Below are 25,697 nucleotides of genomic sequence, written 5' to 3' on the forward strand. Positions count from 1 at the left end.
CACAGCAGAATGCCGCCAGGACAGTGGAGGCAGGCCAAGCCCAACCAAGGGAACCGCTCCGACAGAACTCGCCCCAACGAACTCCCTCCCTCCACCTCTGGTCTCCCCAGATCCCTAGGGCCGGCCCCTCCCCCCGCCATTCCCCTCCCCCACCCGTCGGCCACCTCCGCTAGTCTTAGCGCCCTCAGCCCCAACTACCGCCGCTCAGCCCTGGGTCTCCTCAGCAGCCAACCCTTTCAGCCCCTCCTCCTTTTAGAGGCGCCCCAGTCCTCCGTCTACTTACCGGGGTTAGCAGCAGCCGCCGCCATGGCCGTAGATGCCAATGCCGTCGCGCCACCCCCCGAGTGGGAGGAGCCGCCGCCACCGAACCGGGGGGGAGGGGGAGGGGAGAGCCACTCCCCAGACGCGGCTCCCTACAGCCGCCACCGCTACCGCGGAATCAAAGATGGCGGCTGCGGTAACACACACCCCGCCCCGACAGGCCCCAGCCTCCGGAGGACGGACCCCGCCCAAAGAGTGGATGGAGTCATTCCCTCAGAGCCCGCCTCCTCGGGGCAACTGACCAATGAGAATGCAAAAGGCAGGGCTGGCCAATGTGCCCGCCAGTCCATTGGAGGAGGGCGGGCAAAAAAGAAGTCCAGCTGTCTCTCTCTAATCCCGCCTCCTGTGCGTCAGAGGTCAGTGATCGAGTGACGTAGGCGAAAAACATTTTTACTCAAAAGCTTAGCTAGGTGGTAGATTTTTTTTTAAGATCTTATTTACTTATAGACACAGAGAGAGGCAGAGACAGAGGGAGAAGCAGGCTCCATGCAGGGAGCCGGACGCGGGACTCGATCCTGGGCCGCCAGGATCACACCCCAGGCTGCAGGCAGCGCCAAACCGCTGCGCCACCGGGGCTGCCCTAGGTGGTGGATTTTCCTGGCTGAAAACTGTGCAGACGATTTGTTTCGTAAACCCTCTTTAGTGGCTCTAATGCTTAAACTTTACACAGTGATTTGTAATCCTTTCTAGAATTTTTTTCCTCCATTAAGGACCTTTGTCCCTGGTGAAAAAAAAGACTCAATAATTTTTGAGTGCCTGGTATGGAACTGGTCGTGTAAAACAATCTGGGCGCTTAAGGTCTGGTGAGAGAGGTACCGACAGCCAAAACAAAAGGCGTTGTATAAAGAAGGTATTCTGATTAAGAGTGGGATGACTTCCATTGGTCAATAATAGGGACATAATGATGGGTTTTTGTAGGGAAGTAATAAGATGAGGACTGAACAGATTTTTTTAATAATAGGAAGCACTAAGCATTCGTGCCAGACACTATCCAAACTGCTCTGTGTGTTTACTCATTTAGTTCTCACAACACTGTGATGTAGATTGTATTATTAATTCCATCTTGCAGATAGGGAAAGAGAAGCAAAGAGATTAAGCAAGTGATAACCAGCTAGTAAGTAATGATGTGCAAGGCAAACTGAAGAAGTCTGACTCTAGGAACATATTTTAGCACTACAATATACTACCACCTTACTTATCTTTCACCTATTGTTTAATATCAATTTAATTCGAATTTTAACAAATTTCATTATGCTCTTGAGTATATCTGCATTCTTATAGATTACATATGTAATACAAGATTACATTGATCCATTTCTCTCCTTATCAGTAGTTTATCTCCGCTGAGGTATTTTAACATAATTTGTATATTATTATTTACATTGTTAAAATTATTTTTTCTTTGTTATTTTATTGTGTTGTATTTCCAATTCATCAAAAGAGAAAAAGCATCCACTCTAAAGAAGTACATTGACACATAAGAAGTAATGATGAAAAAACTAACAAGTACAGAATTTCAATTCAAAATTATGAAAAAAAAATTATGTAGTAAAGGTAGCTATTAAACAAGACTGCAGTTTAGATATGGACTCGAGTTTTGTGCCTTTACATGTGATAAGTTCACCCAAGCAGCGATGAATAAATAAAAATGTAAATACAAAGTATAATCATGAATACCTATGGGGCTCTTGAGTAGCTCAGCCAGTTTAGCGTCTGCTTTCAACGCAGATCATGATCCTGGGAATCTTGTGATCAAGCCCTGAGTCGGCTCAGCCTGCTTCTCCTTCTCCTTCTGCCTTTCCCCCTACTCAGGCGCGCTCGCTCTCTCTCTCTCTCTCTCTCCCTCGCTCTATCTCAAATAAATAAAATCTTTTTTTAAAAAAAACCACAACTATGATTATCTAAAAATTGGATTTTATTGGACCAACAATCCTTTTGTCCATTGCCCACTACAAGTATTGTCAAACCCTGACTCCAAAAGCCATCAAAACTTACAAGTCATTTTTGAACCAATTACAATAACCTCATTACGTTATAAAATGTATTTTTCCAGAATGAATGCAAAATAATGTTTTCCATTATGAAATGGATGAGTTTGTGGATAAAAAAGATCAAGTTACATCCCTGGTTAAAAAATGGCAAAAGTCATTTTGTTTCAGTGATACAACTAGCTACAAAGTTAACAAGTGTTTTGCTTGGAGAAAGTATAACAAGCCATTAGCAAAATCCATGATCAAACACCACAAAGAATCCTGGGATATAACATGAAAAGGCAATATTAGCCTTGAATTTGCCGACAGTGGACACCATGATGTACATAATATGAATCACTTCACAGCATATATGTAGTACATAAGGAAAAATGCCCAGAAACTTGTTATTTGGTTTATCATTCAAAATTGAAGTTACACTAATTCTAAGACATATATGCACCTCTATGTTTACTACAGCATTATTTATAACAGCCAAGGTATGGAAGCAACTCAAGTGTCCATCAATAGATAAATAAAGATATGGTATACAATGGAATATTACAAAAAAAATTGAAATCTTGCCATTTGCAAAAACGTGAGTGGATCTAGGAGGTAAAATGCTAAATGGAATAAGTCAGTTAAAGACAAATACCATATAATTTCACTCGTATGTGGAATTTAAGAAACAAATGAGCAAAGAAAAAAAGAGACAAACAAAAACACTCTTAAAATGTACAGAACAAACTGATGGTTGCCAGAGGGAAGGTTATTGAGAGGGTGGGGGGGAAATGAGTGAAATAGGTGAAGGGGATTAAAAGTATAACTTACCATGATGATCACTGACTAATGTATAGAATTGTTGAATCAGGGTGCCTGGGTGGCTCAGTCAGTTGAGTATCAGCTCAGGTCATAATCCCAGGGTCCTGGGATGGAGCCCCCATTTGGGCTCCCTGATCAGCAGAGCCTCTGGTTCTCCCTCTACCCCTACTCCTGCTCTCTCTCTCTCTCTCTCTCTCTCACTCTTGCTCTCTCTCAAATAAATAAATTTTTTAAATCTTAAAAAAGAATTGTTGAATCACTATATTGTACACCTGAAATAACATTGTATGTTAATTATACTAGAATTAAAAAATAAATAAAAATTTGTTTAAAAACAAAATAAAAATCACACATATACTTTACACATTCCTATAGTTTGATATATATCATAATAAAGACAAGAAAAAAAGAACTTTTGGAAGGATACATGGAAAACCGTTACCTATACTTAGTTCTGAGGCAACAAATTGGAATCTAAATGGAAGAAACACTTACTTTCCACTAAAATTTTTTTGTAATATTTCAAAGGTAAAAAGTTTATATGTAGGTTGGGAGAACGGTAAGAGAAATAATAAAAATATTGACACTAAAAAAGAAAAATAATTGAAGTCACAGAAGAATATTTTCATTTAGAAAATTTTTCTTTTTCTTTATGATAGTCACGGGGAGGGGGGGCAGAGGGAGAAGCAGGCTCCACGCACCTGGAGCCCGACGCGGGACTCGATCCCAGATCTCCAGGATCGCGCCCTGGGCCAAAGGCAGGCACCAAACCGCTGCGCCACCCAGGGATCCCTAGAAAATTTTTCATTTAAAAAATAATTATTTGGGGATTCCTGGGTGGCGCAGCGATTTGGCACCTGCCTTTGGCCGAGGGTGCGATCCTGGAGTCCCGGGATCGAGTCCCGCGTCGGGCTCTCAGCATGGAGCCTGCTTCTCTCTCCTCCTGTGTCTCTGCCTCTCTCTCTCTCTCTGTGTCTATCATAAATAAATCTTAAAAAAAAAAATAGGGATCCCTGGGTGGCGCAGCGGTTTGGCGCCTGCCTTTGGCCTAGGGCGCGATCCTGGAGACCCGGGATCGAATCCCACGTCGGGCTCCCGGTGCATGGAGCCTGCTTCTCCCTCTGCCTGTGTCTCTGCCTCTCTCTCTCTCTCTCTCTCTCTCTCTCTCTCTCTCTGACTATCATAAATAAAATTAAAAAAAATAAAAAATAAAAAAATGTTTAAAATAATAATAATAATTTGATGATGTCTGAGAAAGTGAAAAAATTATCTTGAGATCAGCACTGAAGGAGTTGTAGCTTTAGGTGTACAAAAGCCATTATTCCTACAATAAACAAAATGTAGTCCATTTTCTGATTTATTTATTTATTTATTTATTTATTTATTTTTAAAGATCTTATTTAGTTATTCTTGAGACACAGAGAGGCAGAAACACAGGCAGAAGGAGAAGCAGGCTCCGTGCAGGGAGCCGGATGCGGGATTTGGGACCCCAGGATTACCACCCAGCCCAGCCGAAGGCAGAAGCTCAACCCCTGAACCACCCAGGCGTCCCTCTATTTTCTGTTTTATTCAGAGAACAGTTGGTAGCCAAAGAGTTTTCCTCCTGATTCTGATAAAGCATAGAACAAATTAGTACGAACTGTAAAAATAGTAAAATAGCAGCCAGTAAGCATAATCTTTGAGAAGAAATAGGTAAATTTAGAAGACTGCTTTTTCTGCAGTGAAGTAAGGAGACAAGTAATGGAGAAGATGCTCTCACAAGTTTTTTAATAAGGGCTGGAGTAAAAGATCAATTTTCTACTATATAGATAATACCAACAAAAAATATTTTTTCAAGCACTGTTTTCATTATTTTTATTAATTTGAATTGATTACTTCAAGTTCTAAATGACATGATTTTTTGGTTTCCAAATAGTTATCTAATTAGATGGTTTGAACATTTAATTTTTCTTCATTTGCAATCCAAAATAGTTACCTGAAGAAAAAAAAAAAAGTTACAAAAAAAAAAAAAAGTTACCTGAAGTTTGCTATCTCTATTTGTGTGCGTTTATTTTTAGTGTTTATTGATTTTCTACGCTCTTGGGCACAATTTTCTGGAAGAGTTCATACTGTCATGATACAGATCAAGAGAGAACTTCTCTTTTGTGGTGCCAATTCTGATAAATGCCATGATTTTTAATCTTGGGAACAAAGTATCAAAGTATCAGGATTTTGTAAGAAAACCAGATTGTTATGCAAATGCCTTGATTGCCAAGAGCTTATTATTTCCCAATACATGATTAATTTTATTTCTTCATCAGAGAAAAAAATGAATGACACATTATTGAATATATTTTAAACCACATCAAAGCTGAATGGGGGAAAAATGCTTTCCGAAGTGAGTGTAACCAATACAATTAAATGCAACTTTGTTCTCTCCCAACTTGAAACATTCAATTTCGAAGTCGCTGTGTGTCCTTCTGTAGGATCTAGAAAACTACTGAAAGCTGCCTTCAATTAAAAATTATCTGCTATACTAGATACACGTTAGATCCAACTATTCAGAATGATCTGGTAGCCATAACTCATTGCAGTACCCGACAAACCTGCTGTGAATTCAGATTTTCTAATTTTAGTAGAAATGAAAATTAAGAAGTTGATGAAGAAATGATTTATTGTGGGGGGCTTGGGTGGCTCAGTAGATTGAGTGTCTTCCTTTGGCTCAGGTCATGATCCCAGGGTCCTCAGATCTAGCCCGGTCTCATTGGGTTCCTTGATGAGTGGGGAGTCTGCTTCTCCTTCTCCCTTCCCCTTCCGGCTCCCCCTTGCTTCTGTTCTGTCTGTCTCAAATAAATACAATCTTTAAAAAAAACAATAAGAAATGACCTATTGTACAGTTCCAGCTTAGCAATAGTAAAGTTACTATTTTTACCATTAATTTTTAAACTATTACAAGTTGTTTCCTTACCATAATCATGATGGTAAGGCAGTTTTTTAAATTATTTAAAATGGTGGTCTGCAAATGCACCAGTTTTATTGTCTCCAGATAGAGTTGCCAGATTTAGGAAATAAAAATACAGGTTGGCCAGTGAATTTAAATTTCAGATAAAAAATAAAAAATAAAAAATAAAAATAAAAATAAATAAAATAAATTTCAGATAAACAACAAGTGATTTTGTTAGTATAAGTATGTTCGAAATATTGCATAGGAAATATTTATATTTTTAAAAATCATCTTTTCTCTGGAAGCCCTACTTCTGGATGTTAAATTTTTTTTTTTTTTTTTTTTTTTTGATGTTAAAATTTTAAGGAAGAGTGATCCAGGTTATGGGGCGAGTGGTTTACTAGAAGAGAAAATCCACTTAGGTAAATAGCTATTGCACAAATCCAGGGGAGCAATTACAAAGATCAGACATAGGTCAATGAAACCGAACAGATAATGATTGCCATAAAAATTGTTGTGACAAAATAACAAGGTTTGCAGTGGAATTGTTGGATATGGAGTGAAAAGAAGTTGGGATGTCAAAGAAGGCTTTTGGATGATATCAACAGAAACTGGTGCTAACTGGAAGTTCAGGTTTGGTTGAAATTTGTTTGTTGGATTGGTTGGTGGGACACCCAGGTAAAAATGCTTATTAAACACATGAAATCATAGGGCTACTGCCCCAAAGAGAGGTTGGGATCTAGACCTAAACTTACGCAACAACTGCAAGAGACTGTGGTTGCAGAAAATGATAGTAACATAGTTAAAAGATACAAGCAAAAGGACACAAAGAATGCTTCAGGAAATGCCTGTTTCAGGAGTCTGAGGAATGTCAACTATTCAAGATGGAGACAGAGGTCAATTAGATGAGACTGATGTTCCAGAAAGCTAACTCTGATCTGGATTACACTCAGTACAAGCTGGAATATGAAATGAAGACTAATTTTTTTTAATATGTATTAGCTCACGAAGGTTCTTTTTTTTTTTAATTTTTATTTATTTATGATAGTCACAGAGAGAGAGAAAGAGGCAGAGACACAGGCAGAGGGAGAAGCAGGCTCCATGCACCAGGAGCCCGACGTGGGATTCGATCCTGGATCTCCAGGATCGCGCCCTGGGCCAAAGGCAGGCGCTAAACCGCTGCGCCACCCAGGGATCCCGAAATGAAGACTAATTATCCTGATTTAGCAGGCAAGAAAAATCCAGTTACACTCTTAAAGGAATTGTTAGCAATAAAGTCTCAATATAAAACTTTGCATCCATGCTTTAAACCAATTACTGCTAAGCAGAAAGAGACTAAGAACTATGTTTGTGCTACTGTCCTTAAGAATATGACCATTAATACGAAAACTGCAAAAGCAAACAGACCTGGAGTTGTCACCATGGACTAAAGAAGAGAAAACTGAAGAAGAGCAATTAAAATCTCACAGGTCAGACTTATGAAGAAATGGACTTGCAAAAGATAACTCTCATGGAGATTAGATCCATTCCAGAAAAAATTAGGAAAGTGCCTTGTTAGCACTTGATGACTAAAGGTGGGAGTATGGCAAAGAAGAAGGAGATTTGGCTTTACTGACTAGATAATTGATGTCTTTCACAAGAAAAGAGAACATAAGAAGAGCAGATATTAATTAATAAAGTTCAGCCAAATGGATGTAATGGGAATAAAAGGATTTTTTTTATTTTTTATTTTTAAGATTTTATTCATCCATTCATGAGAGACACAGAGAGAGCGAGAAAGGCAGAGGCACAGGCAGAGGGAGAAGCAGGCTCCATGCAGGGAGCCCGACATGGGACTCGATCCCAGGACTCCAGGACTCCAGGACCACGCCCTGGGCCAAAGGCAGGCGCCAAACCCGCTGAGCCACTCAGGGATCCCTAAAAGGATTTTAAAAATATATGCACACACACTTAGTCTTATAATTTCAGACAAGGAAGTTGGGTTGTTGGTTTGTTTGTTTTTTAAGCCTGATGTGAGACTCCATCCCAGGACTCCAGGATCATGCTCTGAGCTGAAGGCAGACTCTTAACCACTGAGCCACCCAGACATCCTGGCAAGGAAGTTTCTTTTTTTTTTTTTTTTTAAGATTTTATTTATTCATTCATAGAGACACACAGAGAGAGAGAGAGAGAAAAAGAGGCAGAGACACAGGCAGAGGGAGAAGCAGGCTCCACGCAGGTACCCCGACATGGGACTCGATCCAGGGGTCTCCAGGATCACACCCCAGGCTGCAGGCGGCACTAAACTGCTGCGCCAACGGGGCTGCCCTGGCAAGGAAGTTTCTTAACACTATTTTGCATCTGTTTTTGTATAATTAGTATAATATAGATGTCATGGCCCATTGTAAAAGAATAGTTATGTACACTATCAAAGTGAATGAACATGCTTTGGAAATTAAAAGATAGAAAGAAAAAAGAAAAAGAGAGATAAATTCCAGTTTCAAATGACAGAAGGAAGAGGTAATCTGGAAAGAGCAGAGCAATGGAAGCCAAAGGAATTTCAAGATAAAAGAGTTTGGGTAACAGCATCACATGTACAGAGATGAGGAGCAAATCTAAGGTGAGTAGATGGAGTGGAAACCATAGTAAAAGGGAGTGAGAAGTGCATAGAAAGTGAGTAAATATAGGAAGATAGCATACAACAGTTTTTCAAGAAATATGGCAGTGAAGGGAATGTAATCAAATGGTACCTGGGATGGGGGATAGGATGGGGTGGGAATAGAAAAATATGTCTACAGACTGAGCTTGTGAAAAGGGGCAAATTAAAGACAAAATATATATGCCCAAGAAAACAAGTGAGACTGGTCCTGGGGGAGACAAAGAGATAGGTTAGGGCTGCGTGTAGAAGTATTACTCTCAGAAAAACCAAGGCACCTTTCTAGAGAAAATGTGTAGACATTTTGGAGTGGAAAAAAAGAAGTTGACAACTCCTGTTCAGTGGCTTTGATTCTCAATGAATAATAAGTCAAACTCCTGCTGAGAATAAGAATAAGAGGTAAAAGTGATGTTGGTTCTAGCTATAGAGCTGTGGGTAACTTGGGGAAGTGTATAACTAAAAATGTGTAACAAATAAGATTGTCTAGGGATCTCTGGGTGGCGCAGGGGTTTAGCGCCTGCCTTTGGCCCAGGGCGTGATCCTGGAGACCCGGGATCGAATTCCACGTCGGGCTCCCGGTGCATGGAGCCTGCTTCTCCCTCTGCCTGTGTCTCTGCCTCTCTCTCTCTCTGTCACTGTGTGCCTATCATAAAAAAAAATAAAAAAATTTCAGGGGATCCCTGGGTGGCGCAGCGGTTTGGCGCCTGCCTTTGGCCCAGGGCGCGATCCTGGAGACCCGGGATCGAATCCCACGTCGGGCCCCCGGTGCATGGAGCCTGCTTCTCCCTCTGCCTGTGTCTCTGCCTCTCTCTCTCTCTCTGTGACTATCATGAATAAATAAATAAAAATCTTTAAAAAAAAAAAATTTCAAAAAGATTGTCTAATGCTCTGAGACCCCTAAGTAAGAGGGCATAAACATTCATGAAACTACAGAGCATTGTTATTTCTTTCTCTGCCAACATTCAGAAGCTAGAGGAAAGGAAATAGAGGAATTTACCCAGAATTAGATAACTGATTGACAAATTAGATCAGTATCTTGGGAATGGAAGATTCTAGAGATGCAGAAGAGAGGATGAGACTGGTTAGGAAAACAAGAGAAGCTAGAAAGTGGTTAATAGGCTGAGAAGAGAGGTTGAATTCTGGAAACTGATGTTGATAGAGAGCTATTTCAAAAGTGAGGAAGTGGGAGTGGCAAAGGATAGGAACTAAGAACGTGTATCACAAAAATTATAAGTAAAAATAAATTGTTGGGGCCCCTGGGTGGCTCAGTTGGCTGTCTGCCTTCAGCTCAGGTCATGAAACCAGGGTCCTTGGAGGGAGCCCTGCATTGGGCTCCTTGTTTGGCAGGGAACCTGCTTCTCCCTCTCCTACCCAATAGTCCTTTCTCTCACTATCTCTCTCTCTTTCAAATAAATAAATAAAATATTTTAAAATGTTTTTAAATAATAAAATTAAATTAAAAATATGTAGTTAATATATCTGTGTGTATGGGTGTATACATGTGTGTATATACATATTTATATACATAATTTCAAATCAATAATAAGAGATGAATAGCCCAATGAAAAGAAGGGAAAGGAAAGGTACAATAAATCTGAAAAAGATATACGGACAGTAGAAGCTTAAATACCATAGTAGTTAGGGAAATGCAAGCTTTTAAAAACTTTTGGCTGGACAAATATTTCAAAGATTAAAAGAACCAATGTAGCATTATGAAAAAACAGGCATTTTTGTACCTATTTTGCACATTGCAATAAACTTTTTAGTGTGTAATTTGGCAATACCTACTAAAATTCTGATTATATCCTACAACCCAATGTTTATATTTTTAATATTTTGAGGAATATATTTCACAAAAACATTTCCACAGGTGCTCAGAGAAATATGTGCAAGGATATCCATTGCAATGTTGGTTCACTAATAAATGTGAAACAACACAAATGCCCTCATTTCTTCCACACAATTTGCGATTGTATGGTCAGGGGCAAGAGAAATTTAGAAACTAAAAATATTTTTAAATTGCTACATTTCATATTATTTGGGAAAATCAAAATGAGAACTGGGATCATACCATATTCTCTATTCTGTCCCCAGCATCTAGCACAGTGGTTGACACACAACAGGCATGCAGTAAAATTTATTAAATATAGAACTTTTTCAGGAGAGTTACTTTTTTAAAGTAATTTACTTTTTAAAGTAATAAAAATTTGAAAATGTAACTAGTATTCAAAAAGAATTTTCTAGTACATCGTATGTGCATGGTATAGTATGAGCCACCTAATTCCTCATCTTGGAGCCCTGGAGTATGTCCCTCCAGAAATATTCTGTAAATTTATAGAGCATATATACATATAGACAGAAAAGGGTGCACATGTGCTCGGACACACACATGTCCTATAGAAGTCTTTTTTTTAATAAACCACATGAAACCTTAGAGGAAATTGTAGTAAATTTTGCATTTAAGGCATATGTGAGTACTGATAATACCTAATACTAAGTGAAATAGTTTTGACTTCTTTTTTTAAAGATTTTATTTATCTATTTATGAGAGATACAGAGGCAGAATCATAGGCAGAGGAGAGAAGCAGGCTCCATGCAGGGAGCCCGATGTGGGACTCCAATCCTGAATCCCAGGATCACGCCATGAGCCCAAGGCAGACGCTCAACCGCTGAGCCACCCAGGCATCCCAGTTTTGACTTTTCTGATTCAAATGTTCTAAGTAAATTATTTTTGAGGAAAGGGAATTTTGAGCTTCACCGATCTTGTTGACAAATAGTTCTTAAATTTGAGCAGACGTGACAGTCACCTTGAGGAGCTGGTTAAAGTGCAGATACAGATACCTCCAAAGTTTCTGATTCATTAAGGCAGGAATACAGAACCAAAAATTAGCATTTCTAACAATTTCCCAGGGGATGCCAGCAATCCAGAGAACTATCACATAGACCAAAAAGCTGGCTCCGGACTCATCTTCTACCACTCATGTGATATACTGACAAGGTATTACTTGAGCAGTTAACCTTGACCACCCCTAGCCTGGCAGAGCTGTGGAAATATTCTTCTACTGACCTGGGCTCCAATTTAATCTAGTGGGATCATTTTCTCATTCTCTATGGGAGTGTCTGAAATGTGATCCTGTTTTAGTTGAACTATTCATGAAGCTTCTGAGTGCAGCGTGGGAGTAGGGAAGGGAAAGAGTGACCAACCACTTGCCTTTTTGTAAGAGGGGGTTGATAAAAATGGGGGAGGCTGTCAAGAGATGTGCTAGAGGAGGAGAAGACTGCCCCACCAACAGCCAGTCTCGGATATCTCTCTCTTAAAAGGTAAATAACTGTCCGTGGTGTTTGTTGTTCTGGTGAAGTTTTTATGGGAATAATTCCAGCAATCCTTCTGAGTTTCATAGCACTTCTCTACAAAGTTGGGAAATACTTAGGGAAATGACTGAAGGGAAATAAAGAACTTTTGTTTTCCTTAGAGCTTTTCTGGAAAAGTGAAACTTTAAGGAAGAGGCACAGTGTTGTTTTGAGGCAAACTTGGGGGAGCCTCTGTCGATCCTATTGCCTAGAGGATGTCTTTGATTTCAGGAATTAGAGGAAGAGAGCTTCCTTTTTCTATTTCCTCACCATCACCTCTCCTGTTAGAGTGAACTTCTGGCTGGGAGAGAAAAACAGGATCTTTTTTAGGTGTTTTTTTATTTATCTTTAAGAAGCTTGGGCAACAAATGGGGGAAATGAAGTGATCTGGGAAGGCAACACGGGAAAGGAAGAGGGGATTGATCTTTCTGGGAAGTGTCTAGTGAAAGGAAACTCCCACTGTCGATTTACAATTGCAGGAGCTTGGCGCAGTGGTAGTATCATAGCCAATGAGGTTTATCTGAGGCGCAATTATTGATGATTTATAATTGCTGTTAGTCTGTTACCCTATTTTAGCAGTACAAGATTTTACACAAGCCACTCGATTCATGCCCCACTTCCCTTTCCCGACTTTAGTCCGGAGCAGACCTGCTGTTTATTTCAAACAAAACAGAAACCTGAAGAACCACTAAAAAAAAATTCTAGAATGGATCTTCACTTTGGAAAACAGATTTCGGATTTACCATGGTATCTGTCACTTGACTGTCAGAAAAGTGATTTTGCCGAAGGGGTCTGAGAAGAAAGAAAACTGAATATACAAGGCTCCAATAATTTGTGTTTTTTTTTTCCATTCTCAAAAACTTCTTACTGAATTTTGTATTCAAAATCTTGCATTCTTTTTCTTAAAGAGAGACCTCCAACTTATATGAACTTCAGGATGTATAAAACCTAGAATGTGGGACGCTTGGGTGGCTCAGCGGTTGAGCATCTGCCTTTGGCCCAGGGCATGATCCTAGAGTCAAGTCCCACATCCGGCTCCCTGCATGGAGCCTGCTTCTCCCTCTGCCTGTGTCTCTGCCTCTCTCTCTCTCTCATGAATAAATAAAATCTTAAAAAAAAAAAAAAAAGACCTAGAATGTGACCCCTGCCTATGAAAATAAGAGCCAAGAACATGCATGACCTATTTGGAACCAAAATAACATCAACTTTTTTTTCTCTTTTTTAACTTTTCCAATAGGAATTCAATTTACTTTCTGAGATGGAGAGAGGAAAGATATCAGCCTAACAGTAGAAAAATTAGCTTGGTAGAATTTGGCAGCCATGAGTGAGAAGTTTGAATAAGTAAACTAGAGACCTTAGATTCAAAGTTCAGAAATTCAGTTTGTTTTTTTTTCAAAGATTTTATTTATCCATTTGACACAGAGAGAGAGAGAGAGAGAGCATGCGTGAGCACAAGCAGAGTGGGCAGCAGAGGCAGAGGGAGAAGCAGGCTCTCTGATGAGCAGGGAGCCAAACATGGGGCTCAATCCCAGGACCCTGGGATTATGACCTGAGCCCAAGGCAAATGCTTAACTGACTGAGCCACCCAGGTGCCCCCAGAAATTCAGATTTAATTAAACAGGGAGAAGAATCATATATGACTTGATGTTTTCCAATTTCCAGATACTGAAGGCTTTCCGTCTCTCTGCAGCATTTGAGGCTGTTGGCCACCCTTCTTCCTTGAAATTCTCTCATCTGTTCAATTTCGTGACTCCACACTCTTCAGATTTTCCTACTTATAACTATTCCAACTGTGGTTTCTTGATCTCTTTCCTTTGACATAAAAGCAAGCATTCCATTGTTTCAAATTCGCCTTTGGTCATCTCATCCACTTCTATGATTTCAACTTCCCGGCACTTGGGTGACTCAACTCTAAAGATCTTGCTTTTCTTTACTCAGTCCCACATTTCTGCTTCCTGAACATATCACACTAGTACCTTTAAATTCAACCTACTCCAAACTGAATTCATCATAGTCCCTTAAAATAGCTGTTAATTCCTAAAATAAATAATTCTATGAATGGTAACATTTTTCTTTTATCCATCCAAAGTCAAACCCCAGAGTTTATCACTTCCTTCTTCCCTCCACTATATGTCCATTTAATTTATAAATCATGTCAAATCCTCTTTCACATCCATTCCTTCCTTTTTGTTACTATATCATCCCAGTTTACACTTCTGTTGCCTCTCATTGAGACTGCTACAACGCCTTCTAATTGTTTTCCACCCTATGGTATCTATTTCCTGTCTCCAATATCTTTTACACACTGTTGCCAGTTATCTTCCTAAAATATGGCTTTGATGATTTACCTTCCCTCATCAAACATGATTTGAGTATGCTTAACATGCCAGGCACTGACATAGATATTAATTCATTTATGTAGGTATACTAAACACGTACAATGTGCCAGCCCTGTCCTAGACACTGAAGCTATGCCACTAATGGGACACAGACCTAATGCTTACAGCTTACATTTCAGTTAGAGTCAGCAGTATGCACAGTAAGATATAGCTGCTGCTCTCATTTATCTGTTCAAAATCCTTCAGTGGTTCCCCAAGTCTGGAAGAATTAAATTCAAATTCTTTATGCAGATTTTCAAGGCTCATTATGATTTTTTTTTCTTCCAAGTTTTTATTTTAAATTACAGTTAGTTAAACCAATGGAACGATTTATGAATTTGTGTGTTATCTTTGTGCTGGAGCCATGCTAATCTTCTCTATATCATTCCAATTTTAGCACAAGGTTCATCATGATCTTATCTCAAGCAATAGAAGGTACCTAGATGAATAATCTTGAGTTTGTGTGGGTTTTCTATTCTGTATTGGGCACTGTGATTTTTTTATTTTATTTTATTTATTCATGAGAGACAGAGAGAGGCAGGGACATAGGCAGAGGGACAAGCAGGGTCCCTGTAGGGAGCCTAATGGTGGGACACGATCCCAGGATCCCAGGATCATGACCTAATCCAAAGGCAGATGCTTAATCACTGAGCCATCCAGGTCCTCCTGGGCACCATGTTTTAAAGAGGATATAGACACACTGGATCTTTTCAGTGGAAAAAGACTAGAGTAATAGACTATATCCTCTGAGAAATTATTAAATTATAAAATGATTAAGGAAATCAGTCAACAAGTACTTGATAGCTATCTTCAAAACCTGAAAATCTTGTGTATGCAAAAGATATGTGCTACTCTATATGGTTCTAAGTTAAAAGTAGAGCAGTGCTAAAGAAATGGATTAGCCCCAATGTGAAGAACTACTTTTATTATTGCGACATTATTTACAATAGCCAAGATATGGAAGCAATCCAAGTGTTGCATGGATAAAAAGGAGGTTGTGTATACAACATATGGTTAAATATTACTCAGGCAGAAAAAATAATGAGAGCTTGCCATTTGTGACAACATGGATAAAAGTAGAGGATATTATGCTGAGGGAAATAAGTCAGAGAAAGACAAATACCATATGATTTCACTTATATTTGGGATCTAAAAAATGAAACAAACAAAAAGCAGAAACAGATCCATAAATACAAAGATTAAAAAGGTGGTTGCCAGAGGGGAGGGTGGAGAGGGGATGGGCAAAATGAGTGAAGGGGAGTGGGAGGTCCAGGCTTCCAGTTATGGAATGAATAAGTCATGGGGATGAAGGGCACAGCACGGGGAATATAGTCAATGGTATTATAATAATGTATGGTGACAGATTGCAGCTGCACTTGTAGTGAACATAGCATACATACAGAATTGTTGAATAACTACACTGTATACCTGAAACTAATATAACATTGTGTGTCAACTATATTTCAATTAAAAAAGAAAGAAAGAAAAAATAAGTACTTTTAGAAAATGGGCCACCTTGGAAGATAGTCATTTCTGGCCCCTGAAGGCCCCCAATGAACTCACTCAAGTAGTTAAAGCAAGGACTTCCCAGGAATGATTAGAAGGTTGGTGCCATAAGATGACTACAAGTCATCCAACTATGAAATTCTATGATTTTATAACTTTCACTTTTATGCAATGTGAGCTCTACCATAAGGAATTAAGCAGAGAGACACAGAGGGAGAGAGAGAGAGAGAGAGGCAGAGACACAGGCAGAGGGAAAAGCAGGCTCCATGCAGGGAGCCTGATGTGGGACTCAATCCTGGGTCCCCAGGATCACGCCCTGGGCTGAAGGCAGGCACTAAACCGCTGAGCCACCCAGGCTGCCCCCAGCCACCACTTTTAGAAAAATTTCTATGACTAATATACCCCATCTGAGTTTGTTCATCAGATGAGGGTCATACTCTACACCCATGAGAAGCAGAGTGTTCCTTCTGACATTGGTTTCCACATTAACAAACATTTCTTACTGAGTGCAAGCACTAAAGTAATCTATGCTGTGAGAAGTTTAAAATATCAAAACATTTAGATTTTTGACCTCTAGAAGCTATTGGGAAGCAAGAATTCCTGTCCCCTTCAAGGTCCTTCTAGCTGGACTAAGAATCAAATTGACACGAGACTGATTAACAGGAGAAAAATCAAATTTAATAGGTGTACATACAGGGACTCCCTATAGACATGGAAATTCCAAAGACAGGCAAGATGAGATATATATGTCATTCTGAACTACAGAGAAGGGAGTAGGGGGCTGGGATTTCAGAGGAAAGGAATGCACTTCAGAGGGTGATAAAAAGAGCGGATGTTTGGCAATTAGATGATTGCCATACCATACAGATGGGTCACTCAGACAAAATTTATCTCCCTTAATAACCCTTATTTTGGGAAACACCCCCAGATTTAGAATTTTTTGTGTGGTTAAGAGAGAGACAAAAGCTGTTCTTGAGGCTTCAGGGTCTCAAATGCCTTCAGTTCTGAATGATGCATATGCCAAAGTGACACATGGGTGCTGGGGGGAGAGGATTGCTGTCCTGAATCCCTTCGAAGCTCCTATGAATGAGAGAATATTGGGTTAGTTGTTGCCTCATGCGTCCTCCACATTCCTGCCAGTCTGGTATTTCTAACACAAATATCTAACAGTATAATTTCCATGTTTAAAAGCTTTCCAAGGGCAGCCCCGGTGGCGGAGCGGTTTAGCGCCCCCTGCAGCCCGGGGTGTGATCCTGGAGACCAGGGATCAAGTCCCACGTCAGGCTCCCTGCATGGAGCCTGCTTCTCCCTCTGCCTGTGACTCTGTCTCTGTCTCTCTGTCTCTCTCTCTGAATAAATAAAAAAGTAAACTTAAAAAAATAAATAAATAAATAAAACTTTCCACAAAAATAAAAATAAAAATAAAAGCTTTGCGGGTGGCTCAGTGGTTTAGCGCTGCCTTCGACCCAGGGTGTGATCCTGGAGACCTGGGATCAAGTCCCGCGTCGGGATCCCTGCATGGAGCCTGCTTCTTGTTCTGCCTGTGTCTCTGCCTCTCTCTCTCTCTGTGTCTCTCATGAATAAATAAATAAAATCTTTAAAAATAAATAAATAAAATAAAAATAAAAATAAAAGCTTTCCAATGGCTCCCCATTGATTGCAAAGTTCAGTCCAGAGTCTTTAATGTGCCATAGAATGCCCCTAATGAACTGGCCTAGGCTATGGCTCCTGCCTATTCTTCAATAGGAGAATGCATCCCAAATACTTAAATGAGCACTTACTGTTTCTCAAACATACTCTACTGTCCTCCCTGAAGCGTTCATGTTTGTACTTGTGATATCTTCTCTTGTCCAGCTTCTCCTCTTTCCCACCTTGATCTGTCTGGTAAACACTCATTCTCAGGCCTCAGTTCAGTTCATGTATTTGCCTTTTCAGTAAAACCTGCCTTGAGTCTTCCCTGTGGGTCCCTTTCCACTTTTATCAGCAGATTGCTATGGGATTATTTGTTTTCCTTCAGGAAGTACATTTTTTATTTTTCTCTGCAACTTTTTTTTTTAAAGATTTTATTTATTTATTCACAAGAGACACACAGAGAGAGGCAGAGACACAGGCAAAGGGAGAAGCAAGCTCCATGCAGGGATCCCAATGTGGGACTCGATCTCAGAACTCTGGGATCAGACCCTGAGCCAAAGGCAGATGCTCAACCACTGAGTCACCCAGGTGTCCCTAACATAATGTTATTAAGAAAACACATGCATACATATATGAACCAATAAGCTTGTTTTATCCTCTTTTGTCTAGGAATATGACAAACCTGAAGATATACCTGAAGAGGTAGCTACAGCTAAACAAGGGTAAAGAGCTGTGTGTTCCCATGGATGATTCAAGCCTGTCAAGCAGTGTTGACGTAGACAAAGCCTTCGCCATTGCCTTTGTTGTTCTTCTGTTTCTCTTCCTAATTGTGATGATTTTTCGGTGTGCCAAGTTGGTGAAGAATCCTTACAAGGCCAGCTCTGCAACCACAGAACCATCTCTGAGCTGAACTATGAAAAAGCCTGATACACTCCCCCTCACAGGAGGCTTGAAATCTTCTATACAGATATTTATGACCCAGACTTTATATTATTTCATCATTCTTTGTGTTAGCTTTCTCACTCTTGCATTCCACAATAGGCACATGAGGGTGGGTTGAAAATAATTAAAAGGATGAAACACAAGCCAGTTTACATTGTTCCTATTCAGGGAAATGGTTTCAAAATGGGACTGAGACAGGTTGAACTCATTGATTAAAATAAGGCCATGGGTTTCAATTCTTCAGTATCAAATATCCTTAAGATAGTTGGATATAACTGTATGATATAATTTAATATAATGAAGCTTGGTAAGGACCATTTAAAACTAGTACTCCTAGAGGCAGTCTTAGCAGATTCCTTTAGTTGTGCAAATACAAGGCCAGCAGGAACCAACTGTCCTATGATAAGAGTCTAACAGGACTTTAAAAAATAATAATATATATTTTTTTTTTTTTATAATATATATTTTTAAATTTATTCATTTATTTGAGACAAAGAGAGAGAGAGCAGGGTGGGAGGGAGCAGAGGGGGAGGGAGAAAGAATCTCAAGCAGACTCAATGCTGAGCACAGAGCCCTACTCTGGGTTTGGGGCCCACAAGGGACTCAATCCAAAAACCCTGAGATCATGATCACAGCCAAAACCAAGAGTCAGAGGCCCAACCAACTGAGCCACCCAGGCTCCCCTAACAGGACCTTTGTAGTGTATGGGTTTTGTAAAATCTGCTACTCTTCTCAAGTAGGCCGAGATCTGCGGTAGAGGAGGAGTAATTTGCCTTTAATGAATACCTTAATCTTTCTTACCCCACATTTCCTAATCTATAAAATAACATCTAGTAGATTGAAAAGGGGCCCTCCAGGGGATCCCTGGGTGGTTCAGCGGTTTAGTGTCTGCCTTTGGTCCAGGGCGCGATCCTGGAGTCCCACGTCAGGCTCCCGGCATTGGCCTGCTTCTCCCTCCTCCTGTGTCTCTGCCTCTCTCTCTCTCTCTCTCTCTCTATGTCTATCATAAATAAATAAATCTTAAAAAAGAAAAGAAAATAAAAGAAAAGAAAGGGGCCCTCCAAAAGATATGTCCATGTCCTCACCCATGAAACCTAAGAACATGACCTTATTTGGTAAAAGGATCTTTGCAGATATAATTAAGGATCTCAAGATAAACTCATCTGGGATTATCTGGGTGAGCCCTAAGTCCAATGACAAATGTCTTTTATTAAAGACAGTAGAGAAGGGACGCCCGGGTGGCTCAGTGGTTGAGCATCTACCTTTGGCTCAGGGCGTGATCCCTGAGTCCTGGGATGGGGTCCCATATCGGGCTTCCTGCATGGAACCTGTTTCTCCCTCTGCATGTGTCTCTGCCTCTCTCTCTGTGTCTCTCATAAATAAATAAATACAATCTTAAAAAAAAAAAAGACAGTAGAGAAGATACAGAGAGACAGAGGCAAAGGCCATGTGAGGACAGAGGAAGAGATTGGAGTCATGCAACCACAAACTAAAGGACCTTTGACTAGAACCACCAGAAGCTGGAAGAGGCAAGGAAAGATTCTCCTCAAAGCTGTTGGGAATACAGCTCTGCCAACACCTTGACTTTAGATTGGTAGCCTCTAGAAGTGTGAGAAAATAATTTCTGTTGTTTTCAGCTAACGAGTCTGTGGTAATTCATTACGGTAATCACGGGAAACTCATGTATTCACACACAGTGATGATGGTGGTGGTTGTCATCATCATCCCAGGGATCTTTTAAAAGGAAAGAGAAGGAAATAATAATCTGTACTCTCCAAAACCTGAAGTTAGGGGAATTTGGTAGAGTAGACTATGGCCAACCAGCAGGAAAGCCTATGAGAGAATTCACTAGAAGGAAAGAGGGCATCTTGGCCACTGACCAAGGCCCACCACTGAAGAGGATGGAGTCTAGCACAGTAAGTGATAAAGACAGTGATTGTAAAAGCTCTCAGGCTCAGCCATGCTGGCCAAATATCCTGGGCAACAGTATGAGGATGTGAATCAAGAGAACCATAACCTTGGAATCTAAATATGGGGCATCACGTGTGCTTGTGCAGGAACTTGGACCAGTGTGCAGCCATTACATAAGACACATATTCATGGACCAGGCTGAATGAGGTTTTTGGGTTTTTTGTTTTTTTTTGTTTGTTTGTTTTTTTAAGATTTTATTTATTTATTCATGAGAGACACAAAGGAGAGGCAGACACATAGGCAGAGGGAGAAGCAGGCTCCCTGTGGGGAGCCCGATGTGGAACTTGATCCAGGATCCTGGGATCGCGACCTGAGCCAAAGGCAGACAATCACTGAGCCACCCAGGCATCCCTGAACCAGGCTTTAACAGCAGTATGGAAACATAATGGTATGGAGACATAAACCTATCCATGCACTGTTAGCAGAGACTTGATAATTATTTCTGTTTCTGACTCCTGCAAACAGGACTGCCTTGGCTGGAGTAAGTCCCCAGGGTTATTTGAAAACAGAGGCAGGGGAACCAAAGCTTTGCAATGGGGTACTAGACCTTACCTTCACTAGAACAGAGGGTGCTATATTGGTTAAAGTAAGGCAAGAAAGAGAGAAAGAAAGTTTATTTGTACTGTTTTGATAAAAAAAAATTTCAGGACAAGGGGAAGGTCAAGGTAAAATGAAAGCAGATGAAGATTGATGTAAGTACTGGAAAGCTACCATGTATTCCCTCCAGGAACTGAGATAGTCACCTTTCCCTCACCCCTTAAAATAAAATGCAAGTATACATATGATTAATGAGAATATCAATAGGCAGCCACTAGAGAGTCACAGGTTTGACTGTTAACCTGAGTTTCTACAGTAACTTAAGAAAAAAAATGCATTAGTCAGAAGTGGATTATCTGTGGAAGACCAAAAAATGGAGGACCTACCCAAGGCAAACCCACAGGGCCAATGTGAAATGCTGTTCAGGGGGGAAGGCAGTTTAGCCATGGGTCAGTAGAATATTTCCAGTCCCAATAGCTAGATGATCCCTGGTGTGTAGATTCAGGGAGTTGCAACCCACATACCTTGGGTTTCTCTGTTTCGATTTGGTTTGATTTTTTGGGAGGGAGAGGTCTCTCCGGTTTTACTGCTCATATTATCTCTGTTAATCTGATGCCCTTAAACATTCCTTTCACTCACCTTAAACTGGCAGCTTACAAATCCAATTGGTTTGGGAAATCTTATTGGCCAGATGCTTTCCAGTGTTTAAAATCTACAAAGTGGGATGCCTGGGTAGCTCAGCGGTTGAGCGTCTGCCTTTGGCTCAGGTCCTGATCCCAGAATCCGGGATGGAGTCCCACATTGGGCTCCTTGTGGGGAGCCTGCTTCTCCCTCTGCCTCTCTCTGTGTCTCTTATGGATAAATAAAATATTTTTTTTAAAAATTAAAAAAAATAAAATCTACAAAGTGTGTGTGTGTGTTGGGATCTATATGTGGTTTTTTGAGTCAACATTTAAAATTATTATTACAGGGATCCCTGGGTGGCGCAGCGGTTTGGCGCCTGCCTTTGGCCCAGGGCGCGATCCTGGAGACCCGGGATCGAATCCCACGTCGGGCTCCTGGTGCATGGAGCCTGCTTCTCCCTCTGCCTATGTCTCTGCCTTTCTCTCTCTCTCTGTGTGACTATCATAAATAAATAAGAATTAAAAAAAAAATGAAAAAAAAAATAAAATTATTATTACAAAAGGAGTAAATGTACACAGTAAAAACAATTTTCAAACATTACTGAGGGTAAAAATGCAGAAAATTCCTAGATACTGTCATGTTTCCCAATCCTTCTATCTGGAGGTAACTGCTGTTAAGGTAGTTTGTTTTTATATTGTAGAAGTGTGTATTTTTCCAAGCATGTTCCTTTTCATTTAATTTTTAATGTAATAATTTTGAATAAACTATTCACTTTCATGTTTCAAAATTCAAAAGCTATAAAATAGTGTACCATGAAAACCCTTACTCCCATTCACATCTGCTACCTTCCAATTGCCCTCTTCTCAATCAATATTAATCTGTGTTCTTCCAGTGATCTTTTATGTATATGAAATTAAAAAATGTTTAAAAATGTATTATTTATACAAATAAAAGTGTGCTATATATACTGTGTTCTATACCTGTTCTTCTCATTTAATAACATTTTTTTAAAGATTTTATTTATTTATTGACACACAGAGAGAGAGGCAGAGACACAGGCAGAGGGAGAGGGAGAAGCAGGCTTCACGCAGGGAGCCAGATGTGGGACTCGATCCGATGTGGGACTGCAGCCTGGGGTGTGATCCCGGGTCTCCAAGATCACACCCCAATCTGCAGGCGGCGCCAAACCGCTGCGCCACCGGGGCTGCCCTTAATAACATTACTTAAAGATTACTCTCTACCAATGTTTTTTTTCAAAAACATAGTTGAAGAGTATTCTGTTTGGGTGTGCCATAATTTGTTTAACCAACACCTGCTGATGGAAATTTGTATTGTTTCTAAATATTTTGCTATTTCATGCAATGTTGCAGAAGACAATTTAGCTCTTACCTCATATCAAAGGTATGCATATTGAAATACATGCATTTCAAAGATAGGGAGTTTAATTCCTAGAAGTTGAATTGCTCATTTAAAAAGTATTACAGGGATCCCTGGGTGGCGCAGCAGTTTGGCGCCTGCCTTTAGCCCAGGGAGACCCAGGATCGAGTCCCATGTTGGGCTCCCGGTGCATGGAGCCTGCTTAAAAATAAAAAGTATTACAGAGGATTCCTGGGTGGCTCAGCGGTTTAGATCCTGCCTTAGGCCCAGGGCATGATCCTGGAGCCTCGGATTTGAGTCCTGCATCAGACTCCCTTATGGAGCCTGCTTCTCCCTCTGCCTGTGTCTCTGCCTCTCTCTCTGTAATAAAAAGATTTTATTTATTCATCAGAGACAGAGAGAGAGAGAGACAGAGACACAGGCAGAGGGAGAAGCAGGCTCCATGGAGAGAGCCCGACCTGGGACCAGATCCCAGGTCTCCAAGATCACACTCCGGGCCAAAGGTGGTGCTAAACTGGGGAGCCACCCAGGCTGCCCTGGTTTATACCTTTTAAATGAATTTAGGTGCGGTTAGTATAAAGACAGCTGAACAAATTAAAGTAATGATGAAATAACGTGGTAGTCAATTCTGCTGGTTCATCAAATACACACAGTTCTTTCTCTTTCCAGATATGAGACATGACTGTTCTTCCTGGCCCCCTTGTGATTGGGTAGGGCCTTATGACTCAGTCAGACCAATGAATTGTAAATGCAATAGTCCTGAATCACTGTAACTGCCAATGTGAGGCCCACTAGAGATCTCTCTTCCTCTGGTCTGACTTACACATCAGCCTGGGCTCCTGAGCAGTTATCCTAGCAGAGCTCCAAAGTCAACTTACTAGATATGATTATGTAGCATTAAGCAAGAAATACATGGTTTTTGTTTTAAGCTTTTGAAATTGTTTGTTTCTACAACACAGCTTAGTCTATCCTGATGCAGATACTATTTTAAGACCTATAGAATTCTTTTTTTTTTAAGATTTTATTTATTTATCCATGAGAGACACAGAGAGAGAGAGAGGCAGAGTCACAGGCAGAGGGAGAAGCAGGCTCCATGCAGGGAGCCCGATGCAGGACTTGATCCCGGGACTCCAGGATCATGCCCTGGGCTGAAGGCAGGTGCTAAACCACGGAGTCACCCAAGGATCCCCTAAGACCTATAAAATTCTTAAAAATTAAATAGTCAACATCCAATCTTAATGAGGGTGTGGGGAAACATATGTTCAAAGATTTGCTAGTGGGAATAAGAATGGTTTCAACATTTTTGAATAGTAATTTGAGAGTAGATTCTATTAAAATGAAAAAAAAGTGTATATCTATTTTTATACTCAGATTCCATTTTGGGGAATCTCTGCTATAGAAATGAAAGTACTACTTCAAAATGTACTGTAATGTACTGTAATGTAAATGGAATATCTAGATGTAGTAAGAAGGTGGGGCCACTGTAATGTAACGTAAATGATGTTAATGTTTATCATTTTATTATTTGTAGTAGCTAAAAACTGAGAACATCTTTCTAAAAATTATTTTGCCACACTATGAAGTATTGTGCAATTGTCAAAAAGATAAATGGTATAGTTTTTACTGACTTCAAGGGATGTCCGTATGTGAAACCAAAACAAAACAAAATCCATATTCAGGGTTGCCTGGCTGGCTCAGCTGGCAGAGGGTTGTGAGTTCAAGCCCCACCCTGGGTGTAAAGATTACTTAAAAATAAAATCTTAAAAAAAAAAAAATCCACATTCACGACTGTATACATACAAGCCTAGAAAACTAATTTATTTGACCTCAAAGCAGCAGGAACAATAAGTAATGGAAGGAGGAGAGGATATTGTCACATTTTTCTTTTCAGATTTTGAGACAGAGAGGAACAGAGGGAGAGAGACAAGCCAACTCTGTGAACACAAAGCCCTACTCGGTGCTCCAGCCCAGGACCCTAGATCACAACGTGAGCTGAAATCAACAGTTAACCCACTGAGCCACCACGTACCCCGCCTTCTTCTTACTACATCTAGATATTCCTCCATTTTTTACAATTTGTACCACTTGTGTAATAACCGGGTGAAAAAAAAATCTAAATGTAAGTGTTCGCCAACTGAGTCTTTACAAAATAAACTTAATACTACTGCCATTAGCTGGGGTTGGGGGAAGAGACACAAGACACAATATTCTCCAGGCCGGCGCCTACTTCACCCGGCCAGTTGCCTCCCACGTGTGCCGGGAAGGCTCTGCTTTGACGCATGCGTGCTTGCGGGAGTTTGCCGGGCCTTGGAGGGGCGCTCGGAGGCTTTGGGTTTGACCCCGTCAGGCCACCGTCGCGGCCACCGGAACGGCACCTGAGGTTTGCTTCCGGGCGTCTCTTTTGCTTCCCTTTCCCTCCCTTCCTCACGCTTATTCCCCTCCCCCTGCTCCCCTTCCTTACGGTTTGGTTCTCCCCCTTCGAGGCCGACCCCTGTGTCTCCAGTCTGGGGTCCGCTTGGTGAAAAAGAACCGTTGTAGCTGGAAGCAGGGAGGTGTGGGAAATACTGTTAACTGAGGTATTTGGAGGCTAGGGGCCTGTCTGGAACGTTTTGTTTGTGGGAGGAGGTTGGGCGTGGGTGGGAAGGAAGTCTTCCCCGAGAGGCGAGCGGGGGCGGGGTTGAGCTGGGTTTGCGGGTGGGTGGGACGCA

General features: G+C 40.7%; 2 protein-coding genes, 1 long non-coding RNA gene, 1 other non-coding gene and 1 pseudogene across 13 annotated transcripts in view; 2 read left to right on the forward strand and 3 right to left on the reverse strand.

Annotated features, from left to right (window-relative positions):
- Window positions 1-495, reverse strand: part of ARNT (aryl hydrocarbon receptor nuclear translocator) — a 71,465-nt gene extending 70,970 nt beyond the window's left edge. For 6 of the 7 annotated variants that reach the window (XM_049095902.1, XM_049095899.1, XM_049095900.1 and 3 more), the window contains exon 1: window positions 284-495. In XM_049095902.1, coding sequence (XP_048951859.1) covers window positions 284-308 — 25 coding nt within the window. In that variant the 5' untranslated portion in view covers window positions 309-495. The remainder of the gene's footprint in view (window positions 1-283) is intronic. The other variant, XM_049095898.1, reaches the window with a different exon arrangement.
- Window positions 494-18,623, forward strand: CTXND2 (cortexin domain containing 2). Of its 4 annotated transcripts, none has more exons than XM_035700914.2 (2): window positions 494-677; window positions 18,208-18,623. In XM_035700914.2, exon 2 carries the CDS (start codon window positions 18,281-18,283, stop codon window positions 18,446-18,448), a length of 168 nt encoding a protein of 55 aa, XP_035556807.1. In that variant the 5' UTR covers window positions 494-677; window positions 18,208-18,280; the 3' UTR covers window positions 18,449-18,623. The 4 variants fall into 4 exon arrangements, with proteins under 4 accessions (XP_035556807.1, XP_035556808.1, XP_035556809.1 ...); XM_035700915.1 differs by lacking the exon at window positions 494-677 and adding an exon at window positions 6,563-6,669; XM_035700916.2 differs by lacking the exon at window positions 494-677 and adding an exon at window positions 8,504-8,635.
- LOC112664001 (spindle and kinetochore-associated protein 2-like) lies at window positions 6,725-8,104 on the forward strand (annotated as a pseudogene).
- On the reverse strand, window positions 14,715-14,817 carry LOC112665178 (U6 spliceosomal RNA). Its single transcript, XR_003140269.1, has one exon. It is a non-coding gene; the product is annotated as a U6 spliceosomal RNA (small nuclear RNA).
- On the reverse strand, window positions 16,563-25,676 carry LOC112664002 (uncharacterized). Its single transcript, XR_003139459.3, has 3 exons — window positions 25,451-25,676; window positions 18,233-18,419; window positions 16,563-16,986 (listed from the first exon to the last, which is right to left on the reverse strand). It is a non-coding gene; the product is annotated as an uncharacterized LOC112664002 (long non-coding RNA).
- Window positions 25,677-25,697: the final 21 nt, after the last annotated feature.

Source organism: Canis lupus, chromosome 17 (genome assembly GCF_003254725.2).
Source record: "Canis lupus dingo isolate Sandy chromosome 17, ASM325472v2, whole genome shotgun sequence".
Lineage (NCBI taxonomy): Eukaryota > Metazoa > Chordata > Mammalia > Carnivora > Canidae > Canis > Canis lupus.